We start from the raw sequence: 19450 nt of genomic DNA on the forward strand, positions 1-19450 counted from the left end.
GTTGTTAGAATGAAAAGCTGCATACTTCTGGTCCTCCATGGCACATGAAACCACTGAGCCTCGATATGTGCCACCAAAGCTCTATTAAAAAATCTGGCAGTTTAATACTGCCTTGCTTACTGGCAAAGGTAGAACAAGACTTCAGACCTTTTATGAATCGTTAGGAGACACTGGTAAATTCAGCATGCAAGTGATCCAACAAGCAGCACTTACTTCAGTACAATTTCATTTTTTATAACTCCTTCTCCTGCTATTCTAATTTATGGAAGCCCATTTCCGCCAGTGTGATGAAAAAAAAAAGATCCTGTAAGTCATTATAATGAGAAATGTTCTCAAAATAATGACTTAATATCTCAAAATAATGAGACACTTTCTCAAAATAATGAGTTAGTATACTAAGTCATTATTTTGAGAAAGTTTCTCATTATAATGACTTACAGGACCGTTTTTTTCATCACACTGGCGGGAATGGGGTTCCATACTAATTGAACCAATTCTTAAAAGCTGATATAATTCAAATAAGTGCTGCTTGGTGGATCATCTACATGCCGATTTTTTGTGGAGATCCTATAGGAGTTGTGAGCTCCTGACTCGGTTTGTAAACGAGTGAACAAGGCGAGTCCCACCCATCTGACGCCCATGTCTGACCTGCAGTCGGTGGGACCGGGCCCACGTAGCGCACCGTGGCCCGCTCCCCGTCGCAGGTCACCCGCCTGCCCGCCGCATCAGCCGGCAACTCCGACCCGGTGCTGTCTCTGTCCCGGGCAGACATCTGGTCCACTCCCATCAAAACCGGCTCCTCGGGTCTAAACATGGAGAACATGGAGGACACAGTGAATGTGGCGATTCATTTTCGACTGCTGAGTAGACAGCCAGTGGTGCAGTAAATATATTTTCAGTTAAAAAACAAAAGATAACATTATGATACGTCGTTACATCGCTTAGCAGTTAACGTTATGAGGCGTTTCCTCCCACCAGAAAACCACTGACTGTATTCGTCCACAATCCCAAAAAGTGGAAAAACACATATGAGACAATCAATGGAGATTAAAAAAAAGAACTGCAAATTACCTGTGATGTTTTTGTGGTGTAACGCTAGTACACAACTTTACTCTATTTCTAAGCTAGCTAGCTCCCAAAACAAAACACTTCTCATCTCTCTGTGGTTCACCGGAAGAGACATATTTCAACGTTGCACAAATGTCCCACAAAATTCTAGCAAAAACTGACAAGAAATATACATTACATTAAATATACATTACATTTGATTTCATATGTCATGTTGTTCGGTTTGGCTAATTTACAGGCTGTTAGTGAGTTGTTAGTGTTAGGTGTCAACGTTAAAGCGAGGATAAAGAATAGGAACCATTTACTGCTGTGGCTGTGTTCCCTGTAGGGCATAATTAGCTGTAGGATAAGTGTGTGCATGGAAGGAAAACGTGAGAAACTAATCGTAATGTTGGAGTGAAAGCGATAGAAATCCATGTTCAAACTGCAAACTCGCTCCTAAACTCAAAATTTGCAATATCAAAAACATCGAGAGTCTGTGTTCGAGTGACATTTAAATAAAGTGGAAGTGACGATGAAGAAGAAACTTCAGCAAAAAAGGTTTGTTTACCCCTTTAATACGTTAGTAAAGCTAACCTACGGTCTTGTGCCAGGTGGTAATAGGTGGCATTTGTTCACTTTCCTCTCCGCATGTTAGCTGAACCTGACCTGGTGATAGTTAACAAACGGCGAGCACGTTATGCCACACTGTCTTTAAAAATCTGTCAGTTGAATGTTGCTTTCCTCTTCGGCAAAAGTAAAAACTTGATAGATCATGACTGACGATGTGTACTGAATTATCAAGATCCGCTCTTTAAGTCGGCATGTGTCCAATACATCACACAACACTTAGTTCACTTCGAATTAAACTTTTAGAATTGGTCCGCCTGTTATTCCCCCAGTCTCCTTCCAGCAAAACACACCGTGGTGGGTATAGCAGCGAGCAGTGTGAACTAATTCTAAAAGCTGATATTTCATTGAACAAGTGCTATTCAGTGTATAAAATGTGTGCCGAATTTAAGAGTGGATCCAAGCGATTCAGAGAAATTCTTGAGTCTTGTTTTATAGAAGAAGAACCTTTGACAATAAGGCAAGGCAGCAACGAATTGTCAGGTTTCTGAATGGAGTTTGGCGTATTTTGGGCTGGTGACTACACAGTGTGTTTCCTCCCGTTTCCTCCCAGTGAAGAGGCTTCCCCCGGCCCGCAGGCAGCAGACTATGTGGTGGGTCAGGTGTCAGGGAGTCTGTTCCAGAAGGACTCGGCTGCTCCTGGGTCTCTGTCGACTTTATTCAGCGCCGCTCCGCAGGCCGCTCCGCTGCTGTTCCGCCCTGCACCGAAGGTAACTCCATCACCCTGTCACTTCCTCTGCACATACATGAATACAGCTGACTGCAGGTGTTTTGGGGGTCAGAGGTGAACAGTAGGAGGTTTGCGTTTACCATCTTGAATGCAGCGTAATGTGTGTTTTGATGTGTTTGGTTTTGGTGTTTTTTCCCCTGGCAGCCTGTTCAGAAGAGCACAGAGGTGAAGGAGCAGAGGGAAACTCCAGAGGTCAAAGGTCACACTGTGCAGAAGCAGAGGAAGCCACAGAAGGAGAAGACAGTAGCCGACCAGAAGGTGGAGAACAGGTATCCATCGGAGTGTTTATCATTATTGTCTTCTTCTTCTTCTTCTTCTTCTTCTTCTTCTCTGGTAGGTTTCAGTTGAGAGTTGGTCTAAATTCTGTTTCAGAGGCTTTTCCACCCTGCCAAGAAAAAAAAAAATCACTGAATCCTTATAATTTTGGGGGAATTTTTTAGCATTAAGAGTCATATTTAGCAGCTTCAATCCAAAAAAATATCAGTCTTCAAAAACCCATATCAGTCGAACTGTGCCTAGAATGCAAATGAGACCCAAGCCGGTTAGTTTTTCTCACTCCCTCTGTCCTCGTCCCTCCCGTCTGTCTCAGGGAAAGCGCCTTGCAGAATGCGGACGAGGAGGAGCGAGGGAAGAAGCCGCCCAGGAAGATGAAGAGGAAAGCAGCGGAGCCGGGCGAGGGAGGAGGAGGAGCAGGAGGAGGAGGGAGGGAGGAGGAGGAGCAGTATCAGAGACGGATAAAGAGACGCAGGACGAAAGCCGAAGCGGAGGAAGAGGCGGTGAAGAGGAAGAGGACGGTGTTCGTCGGCAACCTGCCGGTCAGCTGCAGCAAGAAGGTACAGAGAGCCGCTTTCATCCAGCACATTTAAAGCTTTGTTTCTAGGCTTGGGCCGATGTTCTGTATTATCGAATATTGCGATATTTCCCACAATAACGCATAAAAAAAAAACTTTTCCCACGGCTCCCGGCCCTGGCACCATGTGTTGCTTAGATCACAATTGTACAAGCTTTTAAACTTATAAACCTAATAGGGCTGCAACTAGCGATTATTTTCATTGTGGATTAATCTGTTGATTATTTTCTCAATTAATCGATTAGTTGTTTGGTCTATAAAATGTCAGAAAATGGTGAAAAATGTGGATCAGTGTTTCCCAAAGCCCAAGATGACGTCCTCAAATGTCTTGTTTTGTCCACAACCCAAAGATATTCAGTTTACTGTCATAGAGGAGGAAAGAAACCAGAAAATATTCACATTTAAGAAGCTGGAATCAGAGAATTTTGACTTATTTTTCTTAAAAAATTACTCTGACCGATTAATCGATTATCAAAATAGTTGGCAATTAATTTAATAGTTGACAACTAATCAATTAATCGATTAATTGTTGCAGCTCTAAAACCTAATAATCTACTAGTGGTAAGAGAGTAAAAAAAACCAAAAAATAATCTACTTTAAGTGAAATTTTTTTGTTTTTAATTCAAGTGTTTTCCCTTTTCCACAATCGGCCTGTTTTTCTGGAAATAGCAGGAATGAGCAAATTCTACCTAATGGCCGCTGCTTCCTCCAATGCCTGAATACCGTAGTAAGATCATATTTGTAGGCTGTTAATAACAATAATAATAATAATGCTAATGATTATTATTATAGCCTTGAAATTTTATGTGGGGGGGGCGGGGGGGGGGGGACTGGAAGAATCCCCCCCCCCCTCACCCACACACACACACACACACAGCGATAATATTGTATTTTGCAATATTTTGGCGGGACAGTATTACGATATTAAATTTATAAAGCACATTTGAAAACAACAACAGTTGACCAAAGTGCTGTACAATCAAAATGGCAAAAACCATAAAACACAATAAAAACACAATAAAAACAAAGACCACTTTAAAAGACAAAAGGACAATAAAATAATAAAAGAAATAAGACCGTAAGAAAAAGAAAGGCAACTCTCATACTGAGTTAAAAGCCAAGGAATAAAAATGTATGGGGAAATGGGAAATTTTGGATATAATTGTTTCCATTCATGGGTTGGTTTCCCCCCTGACCTCGCTCTGTGGGGTCGGACTGGGACGGCTGCTTCCTTCATGTTGCCTTTTCACTGCTGAATAATAATCTGCATCCAGGGAGAGAAGAGCGACTCGACTCATCTCTCCTGTTCTTCTGTCCTCAGACTCTGCGGAGCCTCTTCAGGGACAAAGGCAACATCGAGTCCATCCGGTTTCGCTCTGTGGTAAAACACTGGAACACACACAGCCATTTAGAAACATCCCAGGAACGTTCAGACGTTGGATAGATTCGATCAGACGGTCTGAAGCCAGTTGAATCAGCTGCTGCCTGCATCATTTTGTGAAATCAGAACTTTAATATCTTTCTGATATCGGCTCAAAACAGTTTCCAAATTCATATGAATTAGTTTCTAACTTGCAATAATATCATATTGTGAAAAATTTAGCTTGTATAGGTTGACGTTGAACTTGTGTGTTATGTAAAACTAAAGGCTTGGACTTTTGTCTGTCAACTGCTTGCTGGGACACTTCTCCTTTAAAGGTGAATTTTCCTCACCGGCTCATGTGAACGTCTCTTCATGCTCTGTGTGATCCATCCTGTCTCCTCCTGCAGGTCAGAGAGGATCCGTCCATGTCCCGCAAGCTAGCAGCAATTCAGTGAGTTTCTGTCTGGATCCTTAATTCTGTCTCGTCCCATTAGATCAGATGAGATCGTTTTAGGGCTGCAACTAACGATTATTTTCATTGTCGATTATTTTCTCGATTAATCGATTAGTTGTTTGGTTTATAAAATGTCAGAAAATGGTGAAAAATGTGGATCAGTGTTTCCCAAAGCCCAAGATGACGTCCTCAAATGTCTTGTTTTGTCCACAACCCAAAGATATTCAGTTTACTGTCATAGAGGAGGAAAGAAACCAGAAAATATTCACATTTAAGAAGCTGGAATCAGAGAATTTTGACTTATTTTTCTTAAAAAATTGCTCAAACCGATAAATCGATTATCAAAATAGTTGCCGCTTAATTTAATAGTTGACAATTAATCGATTAATCGCTGCAGCTCTAGATCATTTAGATCTGAGAGGACTGGATGAGTGGAAGGAAAGATAGAGACAAGACTATAAAAAGTCTCATGCAAGTTTTCATATATGAAACTGCAGTGGGTGGAGAGGTTTTGTTCCAGAGAACAGGTCAGAAAGTCAGTTTTGAAAGCCAGAAATCTCAGCAGCTAATCAAGTAATCATTAAGTCATTGGTATTGATCAACAATCCTATCATCCCCTGTTGATACATTATAGCCATAACGCACTATATAACAGTAAAAATCGTACTTATTGCACTGTAATGTACATCTGAACTTGTTGTTTTCCCTGCAGACGCAAAGTTCACCCCAAGAAGCAAAGCATCAACGCCTACGTGGTGTTTAAAGACGAGGAGGGAGTGGTCAAGGCTTTAGAGAGGTCTGACTTCACCTCCCACACCACACCACACCCCACCCACCCAGCCTGTCCATGCTTCTGTAAATCAGTTAACCTGCTGCAATGTAAGAGCTTCTACAGATCATTCACTCTGTCCTGTTTGTCTCCTCTGACAGGAATGGAATGGAGATTGAGAAAGACTTCCACATCAGAGTGGACAGAGTGACAGAAAACTCTGCTGTAAGTCTTCAACCGTCACAGCTCACCTGTTAATCCATAACCTGGTGAAATGATTTGATAGCTGCAGCACACGATCAATAACTGACCGTATTCTTGTTTTGCAGCACGATCACAAACGATCAATATTCGTGGGAAATCTGTCGTTCGGTGAGTCGTTTTTTCAGCGTCTGGGTCCCACAGTTATATTGTTATATTGAAGAGAGTGTGAGTTGTTGAATATAACCCTGTGTGTGTGTGTGTGTGTGTGTGTGTGTGTGTGTGTGTGTCTGTGTGTGTGTGTGTGTGTGCAGAGATGAATGAGCTGGCTCTGCGGCAGCATTTTGCGGAGTGTGGCAGGGTGGAGGCGGTGCGGCTGGTCCGGGACCAGAACTCCGGCCTGGGAAAAGGATTCGGCTACGTTCTGTTTGAGGTGAGACGACCCAGCTGCTGCCTGCCTTCCTTTTCTGCGTATAGAGTAGGGCTGAACAATTAATCGAAATTTTATCGAAATCTCAATATGGCCTACTGCAATTTTCAAATCACAGGAGGCGCAATATTTGTTAAAGGTGAAATGTGTCAAAATAGCATTTTAAAGTAAATATTGTGGTGCTGCAGAGATGTCCTGGCCTACACATCATATTCTACAGACTTAAGAAAACATCTTTGTTTGGTACAGATCCCCGCGAAAATCACACCGTAATCATTTTAATACGTTTTTCAATGAAAATGAGAATAATGATGCAAAAATTAGCATTCCCCATAATATCACAAATCATATTGCAATTGCAATATCAGTCAAAATAATCGCAGAAGTCATTTCCACCCTGACTTCCCCCTCTGTCAGTGTGTGGGAGGTTAGTTCATATCAGCAGTCTAAAAAGCATCTGGCTTTGATTTTGAAATATGTTGTAGGAAGCATCAACACATCTTGCTTGGATTCATTTCATAAAAATCCATTCAGTATTATTTACATGAACGACAAAATGAGTTACTGAACTACGCTACCCAGCATGCTTTTAGCTAGCTAGAATGTTCCATCTCCTGCAAAGGGAACAAGCTGCGCTAGCTAGCTGCAGCTTCACAGCTCCAGTGAGAAAATGTGTTCAGCTCCTCATGAGGCCTTGAGGGAATTTCTTCATATTTGGCACAAACGTCCACTTGGACTCAAGGATGAACTGATTCGATTTTGGAGGTCAAAGGTCAAGGTCACTGTGACGTCATGTCCGTCCTATTCTCATTAACACGATATCTCAGGAACGCCTGGAGGGAATTTCTTCATATTTGGCACAAACATCCACTTGGACTCAGGGATGAACTGATTAGAATTTGGTGGTCAAAGGTCAAAGGTCACTGTGACCTCACAAAAGACGTTTTTGGCCAGAACTCAAGAATTCATACGCTAATTATGACAAAATTTCACACAAATGTCTAATAGGATAAAATGATGAAGTGATGACATTTTATATCCAAAAGTTCAAAGGTCAACTTCACTGTGACATCATAATGTTTTGCTTACCATTGTAGCTGAGAAAATGATCTTGGGTCGTTCTGCAAAAACGGTGGAAGTGCTGTCACTTACTTTTGCAGACACCAAAATCCTTTAAGTTGACCTAATAATCACATTAATTATATATGTTCAATAAATAAAGACTGTCCTTGCAATGATAAAACAACGTTTATTGGTGGAGGCAAACAACCACAAGGCTTATTTCTAGTTTTAAAAAGCACCGGCGCTGCAGTTACAGCTCAAAACAAGGTGACATGTTTGTTACTGATTGGCCAGAGTGGGACTGCATCGTTCATGTCGTCATGACATGTTTACTTATTTTTATGTAATTTTATCAAATCCACTTGTGATGCACTGACTAGAATGAATCTGAAAGGGTGAAAATGCAACAACTTTAAAATTTCTCAAAATCCAATTTTACCAATTTCTTCATTAACATCTTCATCATATATTATCACGTGTATATAGATGAAGAAAATTTCAAATCCTATATTGGGCCCCTTTACAAAGTGTCTTACCTGTGTGTTTACCTGTGTGTTTACCTGTGTGTTTACCTGTGTGTTTACCTGTGTGTCTCGGTGCAGAGTGCAGACTCGGTCCAGCTGGCTCTGAAGCTGGACGGCTCGTCTCTGGAGGGCCGGTCGGTCCGGGTGAAGAGGTCGGTGAAGAAGGAGAAGGTGAAGAATAAAGCCGGGGGGCCGAGGGTCCCGGCCGGCTCCGAGGGAAGAGGAAGAGGAAGAGGAAGAGGAGGAGGAAGAGGAGGAGGAGAGATGAAGGGCGCCGGGTGGGAGAGGGGGGCCGGGAGGGGGGCTGGTAGGGGGGCCGGGAGGGGGGCTGGCAGGGGGGCTGGCAGGGGGGCTGGGAGGGGGGGATTTCAGGGCAGAAACCAGACCAAGCCGACTAACAGCTCCTCCTTCAAAGGAGAGATGGTGGATCCCAGCAAGAAAAACAAAAAGAAAGGACTGAAAAAGAAGCAGAAACCAAAGAAGACTGTCCATATCTGAGACAGTCCTCAAAGTGATGAAGTCTGTGATATTTTTATATAAATAAATGTTTGTTCTGCTCCTCTGTACCTGCCTGCTCTAAGTCAATAATGATCCAACCTACAGTATATCCAGTTCATAAAGCTTCTCCTCTGTCTGTTCTAACCAGCCGGTGTCTGCCAGCTCTTTCCTGCCGCACAGGAAGTGATGCGTTTTATGTTTCCAGTTTGTTTGGAATCAACAGAAGAAGAACTGGGTAGTTAGCATGAGCAGTGATAGCCACCATGGCTGAACAGACAGAGAAAAGAGAAACTCAAACTGCAGCAACAGAAAATCCAAGCTCCGCCCACAGTTTGATTGACAGGTGATCTGTGGGAAGAGCAGCAGAAACACCACAGTGAGGCTGAGGGAGGAAGATGGAGACAACAAAAAGGAAGATCTTGAGGATTACGACTTTCATCTGTGAACTGGACTGTATGGAATTCAGTGACCTGCTGAATTTTAAAGGAAAAATCCCCTAAAACACTGAAACTCCATTAAAAACATGGTGATGTACCTTCCATCTCTGGCTCCATTCAGTAGTTTGTTGTGTTTTTCTTCTTGGTGGATAACCGGCCAATCGTAGACGAGGTGACGTCACCTCCAGATGTTTCCAGCAGCTCCAGTGGAGTTTGATATGAGAAAATGTTTCAGGATGTAAAACATCAGTGGTAATGTAGTGAAGATGGTTTGGACATGGCAGCCAAATTGGCACCAAGTTCCTAAATTCCTTCTGTTGCATCTCTGCACTGATGTCTGCAGGAACCTGGAAACATGAAGATTTTAATCCAAGACACTTTAGTTTTGGGGGGAAGAATCTCAAGTTAATTATTTAATATTTCTAATATTTCTCTCATTTTGTCAGCCAAGAATTTAAGTTACCTACTATCTGTTAAAATACCATAATGTTCTTTCATTTTGTGCCATCAGTTGAACAGTCCTTTTTACCAAATGGAAAATCTCATTTTCTAACAAAACTCCTCATACAGTGTAAATGTATTTCTAATTTCTGACATGACATTTTCTGGCATGAATTAAATAAAGTTTTGAACCCAGAAACAGCAACACACTTTTGTAAGTTTGTGTCAAAAGAAACATAAAACACACAACTGAGTTCTTTGTTCACCTTTTCTTTATTTTTTTTCTAAAGAGGGACATCCTCTTTAAAATGAACAGAACATTCCATCACCTTTTTAAAAAGTGTTTCTAAGTCGAGACCGGTAAGAAGACTGATAACAAAACAATAAATATACTTCTGAAGCGTTAGAGCAGAGAGAGATTCCTGTTTGCGTGCGCCTGCAGTCCAGATGCTAACACCATGAGGACCGCAGACTGAACCTGCTGAGCGGTGGGACCGGTGCTGAGCGGGACACCAGATTCACCTTTCAACCAAAACCTAGTCCGGTCAGCCTGGCTGCCGGACAGAACAACACAGTGTCACATCGTGGGTGGAAGTTGGACGGGCTCTTTTCTTTTTTTTTGGCTTTACGTTCACTATATTTCTACGGAAGCCCATTGAGGACATATATATATATATATTCATATATTTTACTCATGCCGTTTTCCCATGAGTTAATTTTATTTGTTTTCTCGAGATAGTTATTCATGTCACTTATATCGAGATAAGTTTTGTTATCCTGAGATAATGAGAAAATTATCTTGAGATCTCAGGATAAAACTAGAAGGACAGTTCTAGGGTTCGTGCTATTATTGCTTGTTCGTGAGTCGGATCCGGATCCACTCCAAAATTTAATGGGTTCTTCCTTGGCCCATGCTACACCCTTCCACCAAATTTCATGAAAATCGGGCCAGTAGTTTTTCCGTAATCCTGCTGACAAACAAACAAACAAACAGCACCGAAAACATAACCTCCTTGATGGAGGTAATAATTATCTCTAGATCTCAGGATATAATGAGATAATTTTCTCATTATCTCAGGATAACGAATACTGTTTTCTCAAGATAATGACATCGTTTTCTGCTTGGAACTAACATCCTAAAGCAAAGCATATTATTCAAAACCCAAATGTTGCAGCAGGCCGGCCTGTTAGTGTTCAGTGTCTTCAGTCAGTCAGCAGGGCATCATGTCAGTGTGATGCAGCAGAGTTGGAAATCTCCAGGAACAATAGAAATTAATTCATTATCTCGGGAAAACAGTTTAGTTTTATTGAGATGAGATAATTACTCTGCCCATTACGTTATCTCAAGATAATGAGAAACCTGCCGTTTTCTCCAAATGTGTTTTCTTGAGATAATGACAAATATCTATCTCGAGAAAACAAAGCTAAATTAACTATCAAGGGAAAATGGCATCAATATAATGTATGAATATATGTCCTCAATGGGCTTCCGTATATTCCAATACCCATAAAAGGGTAATGCAAGTTTAAAAAAAATACACTAATTTGATGGATGAACCAGGAATTAAAAAAATTTCCCTCAATGGAAGTGATGGGGGACGAGGCGGTGGCAGGCCATGAGGAGGAGGAAGGTCCACATGAGGAAGAGGAGGATGAAGGGGGGGGGGTTCCTCTTGGTCCGCTCCTTATTCTATATCGTCCTCACTCAGGCTCTGTGCGCTCACAATACGCTGCAGGACAGAAGAGGAGAAGACATCAGATCAGAGAGCTTTATTTAACTTTACATTTTTATTTGAATGAAAGAAAAACTAATTAAATTAATATCTGGGGAGTTTGGGGACGTGTGGTGGCTACCTGGCTGATGCTGGGGCAGTATGGGGACGTGTGGTGGCTACCTGGCTGATGCTGGGCAGTTTGGGGACGTGGTGGCTACAAGGCTGATATGGGGCAGTTTGGGGACGTGTGGTGGTTACCTGGCTGATGCGGGGCAGTTTGGGGATGTGTGGTGGCTACCTGGCTGATGTGGGGCAGTTTGAGGACGTGTGGTGGTTACCTGGCTGATGTGGGGCAGTTTGAGGACGTGTGGTGGCTACCTGGCTGATGTGGGGCAGTTTGAGGACGTGTGGTGGTTACCTGGCTGATGCGGGGCAGTTTGGGGACGTGTGGTGGCTACCTGGCTGATGCTGGGCAGTTTGGGGACATGTGGTGGCTACCTGGCTGATGCGGGGCAGTTTGGGGACGTGTGGTGGCTACCTGGCTGATGCTGGGCAGTTTGGGGACGTGTGGTGGCTACCTGGCTGATGTGGGGCAGTTTGGGGACGTGTGGTGGCTACCTGGCTGATGTGGGGCAGTTTGGGGACGTGTGGTGGCTACCTGGCTGATGTGGGGCAGTTTGGGGACGTGGCAGTTTGGGGACATGTGGTGGCTACCTGGCTGATGCGGGGCAGTTTGGGGACATGTGGTGGCTACAAGGCTGATGCGGGGCAGTTTGGGGATATGTGGTGGCTACCTGGCTGATGCGGGGCAGTTTGGGGACGTGTGGTGGCTACCTGCCTGATGTGGGGCAGTTTGAGGACATGTGGTGGCTACCTGGCTGATGCTGGGCAGTTTGGTGAGCAGCATCTGGAAGACGGGTGGAGGCAGAGTCTGCTGCAGCACCTGCAGCAGCTGCTGAGGCTGACCGCACACCGCGATGGCGTTGGTCAGGTGATCCACGCCGTTCTCATAGTCTCCTGCACACAACACAGAGAGGCAGCGTTCAGAACAACCAACTCAACAAAGATCTGATAGCAATTCAGTGTCTTGCTCCAGGACACTTCAGCAGGGTGGGGGGGGGGTCGGTCTCTAACCAGCAGTCCACCCTGCTGCTCAACATGCTTTATACTGTGATGTTAATGTGAGGTGAGCCAACTGGTTTGAGTGGTTTTACCCTGAGCCAGCAGCTCCTCTCCCAGCTGGATCTCCTCCAGGAAGAACTTCTGCACCGCTTCAGCATCCTTCAGGTCCGGCAGCTGGAAAACAAACACAGTCTCTGAAGTGACACACAGCAGTGAGCACTGGGCAACAAAGATGGAGACTAAATAATCAGAAGAGGGTTTGGTTCATCAGAGCCGTCGGTAGAGACGGAGCTCACCTTGGACAGGCCGGCCCTCTCTTTGGCGACCTTCTGCTTTCTCCTCCCTGGGACAAAAACACAGGAACTGTTAATGAGAACTGCTTTGGGTGGTAACACTGATGAATTTCTTAATAAAAGAGAAGTATACTGGATATTTAATTTGCAAACTTTATACCCCAAAGGATTGAACGATGAGATTCCATGGCATGTCATGCTCTCAGGAGTTTTGGGATCAAATAGACCCATTTATGGTGCACTCAAGATACAAGTATTTCATATGATTGCATTTTGAATGACTTATGAAAGCTGCAAGGCCGATGTTTTCATTCATTAGATATGCAATTTTTGTAAATAGAATTAAGTATGTGATGTGGTGTCTCACTTGTTTTTCTTTTCTTTTTCTTATGTGTGGATTATAATGCGACAGATTGTACACATGTCACTGTCAATTATTGAGAGACACTCCCACAGGAGAAAACTGTCCCACACCTGTGCACACAGAATGGGCGGAGCATTATCTATTTAAGATCATTTTTGTAAGAATTGTTTAAAATACTCTTGACGAAGGTCCAGAGGGACCAAAACGTTAGTGATCAATAAATTGTGATGCTGAGTAAGAGCAGTGTGCAGGATCTTCTTTTGTCAAGACTGAAGTGAGACTTTCCAACGCACCTGCATCAGAGATAGTTGGATGTGCAAATATCTCTATGGAAAGAATAAGAACTTCTTTAAAAGCTGAAGATCACTTCCTGAAGCAGACAGACCTACAGCCTAAAAACACCTACAGTTCATATTCCAGCCAACAAACATTAGCCTGAAGTCTTCAAACCTCTAAAGCATCTCTGTGGCTTAGTGACCTTATGACCTTTCTGAACCTACTGAAGGTTAAGACTAGAGCTGCAACGATTAATCGATTAGTTGTCAACTATTAAATTAATCACCAACTATTTTGATAATCGATTAATTGGTTTGAGTAATTTTTAAGAAAAACAAGTCAAAACTCTCTGATTCCAGCTTCTTAAATGTGAATATTTTCTGGTTTCTTTCCTCCTCTATGACAGTAAACTGAATATCTTTGGGTTGTGGACAAAACAAGACATTTGAGGACGTCATCTTGGGCTTTGGGAAACACTGATCCACATCTTTCACCATTTTCTGACATTTTATAGACCAAACAACTAATCGATTAATCGAGAAAATAATCCACAGATTAATCGACAATGAAAATAATCGTTAGTTGCAGCCCTAGTAAAGACTCACTTGAGTTCATTTTCAGGAAGTGACAACTATACCCCATAACCCCCATCTGTTTCTTTTCTGTTTTTTTCTGATTTCTCATTTATGACTGATGTGTTTGCTTCTATTAATGTGTTTGTTTCTTCTATCTCATCAGTGGGAATAAAAAAAAACACACCAAACAACAAAATGGGCCCAGGAATGCAAAGCACATCACCAGTTCCTGATTTCAACAGTGTTAAAGAGTGTCCTTTAACTGACACTCTTATCTAGAGAGATTTACAGTGAGTGCAGCAGCAGCATCGGCACCAATACCTACTAATATTCCAAGCAAGCAACAGTAAAGGACAATAGAGTGAGTAGAGGAGGGAGACATGGGACAGAGGTAGAGATGGGACGATAGATCGAAATTCAATATATCGCAATACAAAAATGTGTCAGTCCATCTGTTGTGTCAGGAACATGAATGGTGATATCAGCTCCATGTTATTCTGCTGTCAGGAACATGAATGGTGATATCAGCTCCATGTTATTCTGCTGTATTAATCACTAATGAGACTCTTGACCATCACAGTTTCACAAGCTCTCCATCCAAATTATATTATTGTCACTTTGTAACGACATTTTTAAATTGTTGTTTACATTCTAGCAGCCAATGGCATCGCTGGAAAGATTTGAGTCTCAGAAATAAACAGAATTCTGCACAGTCAGACTTTGTTGTCCCTGAACTTTTATTGATCACATCGAATCCTGGCTGTATTGAATCCTGAACAGCATATCGTGCCTTTCCTCTCCTTTCTTGACGTGGAGAAAGTTATTCATGCTTTTATTTCCTGCCGCCTCACTTACTGCAGCTCCCTATATTCAGGTATCAGTCGGTCCTCTCTGTCCCGTCTGCAGCTGGTCCACAATGCTGCTGCAAGGCTTCTTACCGGCACCAGAAAGCAGAAAGAGAGAACACATTTCTGTCCTGGCCTCTCTTCACTGGCTTCCAGTACGACAGCAAATTGAGTTTAAGGTTTTACTGTTTGTTTTCAAGGCCCTGGATGTGTTAGCCCCCTCATATAGCTCTGATCTCCTGCACCCCCCAAAGTGTCCTGCAGGTCTCTCAGGTCATCTGGACAAAACCTACAGGCTGTCCCTTGGTCCAGGCTGAGGTGTAAGGGGGATCGTGCCCCTAGACTCTGGACCAGCCTCCCCCACAGCATCAGAGTCACCCCCACTGTTGACACTTTTAAATGTCGCCTCAAAACCCATCTCTACTCTGCAGCCTTTGATCCTACATGAAACTTGTTGTAGGTGTTTTGAGTATGTATCCATTTTCTTATTTTATTTTGATTGTGTCCCTGTGCTATGTTGACAGTGGCGGACTGGCCATCGGGAGGACCGGGACAAAAACCTTGAGACGCCCATTTCATAAATGAGAGAGAGAGAGAGAGATTGAGAGAGAGAGGGAGAGAGACAGAGAGAGAGAGAGAGAGAGATTGAGAGAGAGAGAGAGAGAGAGAGCCACCCCTCGCGAACGGAGCATCAGATGAGCTGATCAGACAGCAGTATTTTGGAGAAAAACGTAACAAAATGGAAAGGAATCCTTACAAAAAACGAAAAGCTGGGGCAGAAATAGGGCTGGGCGATATGGACCAAAAATCATATCTCTGTATTTTTAGGCTGAATGACGATACACAATATATATCTCAGTATTTTCTACAAAGTGGGCTAAATGTTCAGTTGTAAGTAGGGCTGGGCGATATGGACAAAATCAAATATCACAATATTTTTGACCAAATACCTCAATATCGATATTGACAAAATTGTAGGGATGACTATTGGTGCTTTCACAAAATATTTACACAATGAGATTTTTGATGAATAATCATCAGTAATGTGGATATAATGACTAAGTGGGTAAAGGCAAATAATAGAACAGCTAGAACAGTCTGGTAAGTTCAGAAAATGACATCACTTTACTGTAATGCAGCCTTTAAAACCAGGAAAAGACACTTATGCCATATCACGATATTACGATATCCAAAATATAAGACGATATCTAGTCTCATATCACGATATCGATATAATATTGATATATCACCCAGCCCTAGGCAGAAATATTGAGGGATAAAAAATAAAGGCCCGTGAAGCTGAGGCATCAAAATGCACAAAAATTACTGACCTGTCCTCAGTGCCTCTCTCTCCACCTCCCCCCGTCCTGAACGGAGGTAAAGGACACTCTCTCTACATGCCCAGCCCTTTACTCCACCTTTTAATTGTTTATAGTTTATTGTTATTAGACAACGTTACAGTTTATTATAATTTATTGTTACCTGGTGTTGGTTAATTTAAATATTTATTGTTGAAAGTTACCAAATTAAAGTGATAAAAATGGCAATGGCAATCCCTGACTGATTCCATCTGTAATGATACAGATTATATCGCTTTTTCAAATACAGCTCTTTATCATGATGCACTAAATGCTCAATGTTGTGGTCTCCTCACAGTGATGGTCTGCTGGTGACAAACCGTATGTAGTACTATTTTATATATACTGTATAAGTAGTGACACTTGAGTCTTCCTGTATTCATGTATGCATCAATGGGGTGGGGATGGTAGAATATTTGCAGGCAGGATGTGGGCCGGTCTGGGTCAAAAAGTCCAGGGCCATTTTCTTGTCCCAGTCTGTCCCTGTATGTTGATGATTGTTTTTTCTGGTTTTGTCGCTGCTTTGATCTGCTCTGTCCAGATTTGTGCAGCACCTTGTTCAACAAGTGTTGTTTTTATGTATGCCATGTAAATAAATTGAACGTGAACTTGCTTGTAATGTTCTAATGTTGGTGATCTTGAAGTTTACTCAGCTTTTGCACTCACTGACAGTCTCTGTTGATAAAAGCATCAGCTAAATGACCAGAGTATGAATGTCTCTCCAACACTTGGACACTTCACTGCTTAGCAAGACAGTCTCCAAGCTCTCTAAGTATCACTGACCTGTTTTCCTCACTACTCTCCAGCTCTTCTACCCCTGCCCAGGCAGGCAGATGCAACTCAGAGGATCTGCTGTCCCCTGAATAACACGTTAATCCCCATTTGGCAAAAAGCCCATCTGGCAGGATCCTGGTGCTGATTGCATTGCGTAACAGCTTAATGTGAGAACGCAGCATTATGAATGAAGCTGTGGTACAGGACAGGTCTGGTCAGAGGGGGGTTGGGACCCTTAGGTGCTGCTGTATCTCAAACATCTTAATAACAATAAGCAGCACCCAGCAGTCACACACACTGCACAGACTGAGCTGAATTAAAGAGCTTCATCATCTAACTTACTCTCAGTAGGATCAAACAAGTCACGATGGCAGAGAAGTGGCCTGCTTTCTCCTGTATGTAGAGAAAATGACGCCAAACTCCATTCAAAAATCTGTCCCCTAAATGCGGCCTTGCTTATCCCCAAGGTAAAATACCTGGTAGAACCTGACTTAAGACCTTTTTAAGAATCGCTAGGAGCCACTCTTAATTTCGGCATACACCCAATACACCAGGCTGCCTTCATTTGAATACAATCTCCACTTTTATATAATTAGTTCGCCAGTTATTCTCACAATCTTCTTCCAGCAGAACACACTTTAGAGTGTGGCAGCCAGCACTGTGTACCAATTCCAAAAGGTGAGACTTTAATTGGAATAACGTGCTACCTGGTGGGTCATTTATATGCCGATTTCAACAGAAGATCCCACCGATTTGTAGGAGATCTTCAAATATGTTCTACCGGGTGTTTTCCTTTGTCGATAAGCAAGGTCACATTAAACTGACAGATATTTAAATTGAGCTCGGCGTCACGTCCTTCCCTTACAAGACAGAACGCGACGGCACGTAACGTCGCCGCGGGTAGAAACGCTGCTTCTGTGTGACAAGCTAACACGCTAAACCAAACCAGACCGGACCGGACCGGACCGAGCTCCCGAGCCTAACTAACTGTGAATCATTAAATGAAACCGGCCGAAAGCAGAGTCCGGTGAGGAGGAGGAAGATGAGGAGGAGGAGGAAGGTGAGGAAGAAGGAGGAGGAGGTCAACACTCACGTTCTCGCAGCCTGTTCTTGAAGTTGGGGTCACTCCGTCTTTTCCTGTCGAAATAGATGCAGTAACCGACCAGCAGCGCGCCGCAAACCCCCGCGGCTATCGTGCTCGACCTACCGCCCATCATACCGTCGGGAGAGACTGTCGGTTCGCGGCTAATTTCGGTTTAATTAGACGGGTTTGTTAGCGGGCTGGATTCATGGATTGGATTATGTCAGGATGTCGGCGCGGGGCTCAGGCAGGAGGAAGGACCGGGAGGACCCCGCCGCTTGACAGCTGCAGCCGCCCGTCCAGACCGCCTGACTGGAAATGTGCGAAATAAAAAAATATTTCGCAGTCAGAGAGGCTGTTACAGTGAGCTGACGGCGGAGAAACTGAAGAGATTGAAGTGTTTTTAAATTATACGGAATAATACTGCTTATTATTATTTTTTTAATGAATAGGACTGCCGCATATAAGCGGCGCCCATTGATACACACTGTAGACCACTGTAAATGATGCACTGTATCCATGTATACCATGATGTATACCCAGGTAGTGAATTAACTATGGATTTAACAATTGAACATTTATAACACTGAAATAGAGAATGTACAGTGTCTTTTTTCCATAAGTGTGAGCTGACTAAAATCTGGATTCTTTATGGAGAGTAAAAACGTGTTTTCATGTTTTCATCATAGTTATGGCTAAATATCACATCCACAAATTTATTTTTAAAGACCCCTCCCGTGTTTGCTGCTTGGTTTAAAAAAAATAAAAAAATAAAAAAATGTTAAGAGGTAAAGGTCCCCCTGAATTCTGTCTCCTGTATGTTTTTGTTTTATTTATGTTTTATTTCATTTATTTATTCATTCATGGTTCTTAGTCTTTACATGCTGCTCTGGTGTTTTCTGTGTACATTGCCTGTATTTTGTGAAGCCTTTTTGGTTGTGATCCAATTAAAAAAACATAAACACTGTAATGTTGAAGTTAATTAATTATCTCAACCACTAGAGGGCAGTAGCACTCCATTAAAATGCTGTGTGTGTGTGCGTGTGTGTGTGTGTGTGTGTGTGTGTGTGTGTGTGTGTGTGTGTTGTTGATCTGCAGTGTCTGGCTTGTTCAGTGGCTTTTATTGAAAATAACTGCAATGTTTACAGTTTTCACACACACACACACACACACACACACACACACACACACACACAGAGTCCTTGTCCATCTTGTCTTTACACTATGAGGCCCTTGTAGGGACCAGCTGTGTTGCCATGGTTACCTGCCAGAGACGGAGCATGACGCAGCAGCAGATAACTAACTGCTGAGACAGGATACAGTGAATCTGCTGAGTCAGCAGTTCTCTGCAGTAACAACACATACTGCTGAAGTACAAGTACTGTACTGAGGTAGAAGTAGAAATACTATATTGAAGTAGAGGTACTGTACTGAGGTAGAAGTACTGTACTAAAGTAGAAGTAGAAGTACTGTATTGAAGTAGAAGTACTGTACTGAGGTAGAAGTACAACTACTGCTGGAAAAAAAACTACTGAAGTAAAAAGTAGGAGATTAGCTTCATGTGTTAAAGAGAAACTAAACCCCAAACCCAAATGTGTGTAAAGCCTGACA

General features: G+C 42.7%; 2 protein-coding genes across 2 annotated transcripts; one reads left to right on the forward strand and one right to left on the reverse strand.

The window, feature by feature from the left end:
* Positions 1 to 1419: 1419 nt before the first annotated feature.
* On the forward strand, positions 1420 to 9599 carry LOC139638406 (RNA-binding protein 34-like). The gene is made up of 12 exons (XM_071512535.1): positions 1420 to 1608; positions 2231 to 2387; positions 2552 to 2676; positions 2997 to 3240; positions 4579 to 4638; positions 5028 to 5071; positions 5787 to 5870; positions 6005 to 6068; positions 6173 to 6215; positions 6359 to 6477; positions 8139 to 8258; positions 8346 to 9599. The coding sequence occupies exons 1-12, from the start codon at positions 1583 to 1585 to the stop codon at positions 8556 to 8558; spliced, it is 1299 nt and encodes a 432-aa protein (XP_071368636.1). The 5' UTR covers positions 1420 to 1582; the 3' UTR covers positions 8559 to 9599.
* A 444-nt stretch (positions 9600 to 10043) lies between these two features.
* On the reverse strand, positions 10044 to 18078 carry LOC139638405 (mitochondrial import receptor subunit TOM20 homolog). The gene is made up of 5 exons (XM_071512534.1): positions 17852 to 18078; positions 12570 to 12616; positions 12366 to 12447; positions 12026 to 12168; positions 10044 to 11166 (listed from the first exon to the last, which is right to left on the reverse strand). The coding sequence occupies exons 1-5, from the start codon at positions 17973 to 17975 to the stop codon at positions 11122 to 11124; spliced, it is 441 nt and encodes a 146-aa protein (XP_071368635.1). The 5' UTR covers positions 17976 to 18078; the 3' UTR covers positions 10044 to 11121.
* Positions 18079 to 19450: the final 1372 nt, after the last annotated feature.

Source organism: Centroberyx affinis, unplaced genomic scaffold (genome assembly GCF_046629955.1).
Source record: "Centroberyx affinis isolate AG114_WGS23_722 - 3 ecotype Tasmania unplaced genomic scaffold, CSIRO-AGI_Caff_v1 ptg006344l_1, whole genome shotgun sequence".
Classification (NCBI taxonomy): domain Eukaryota; kingdom Metazoa; phylum Chordata; class Actinopteri; order Beryciformes; family Berycidae; genus Centroberyx; species Centroberyx affinis.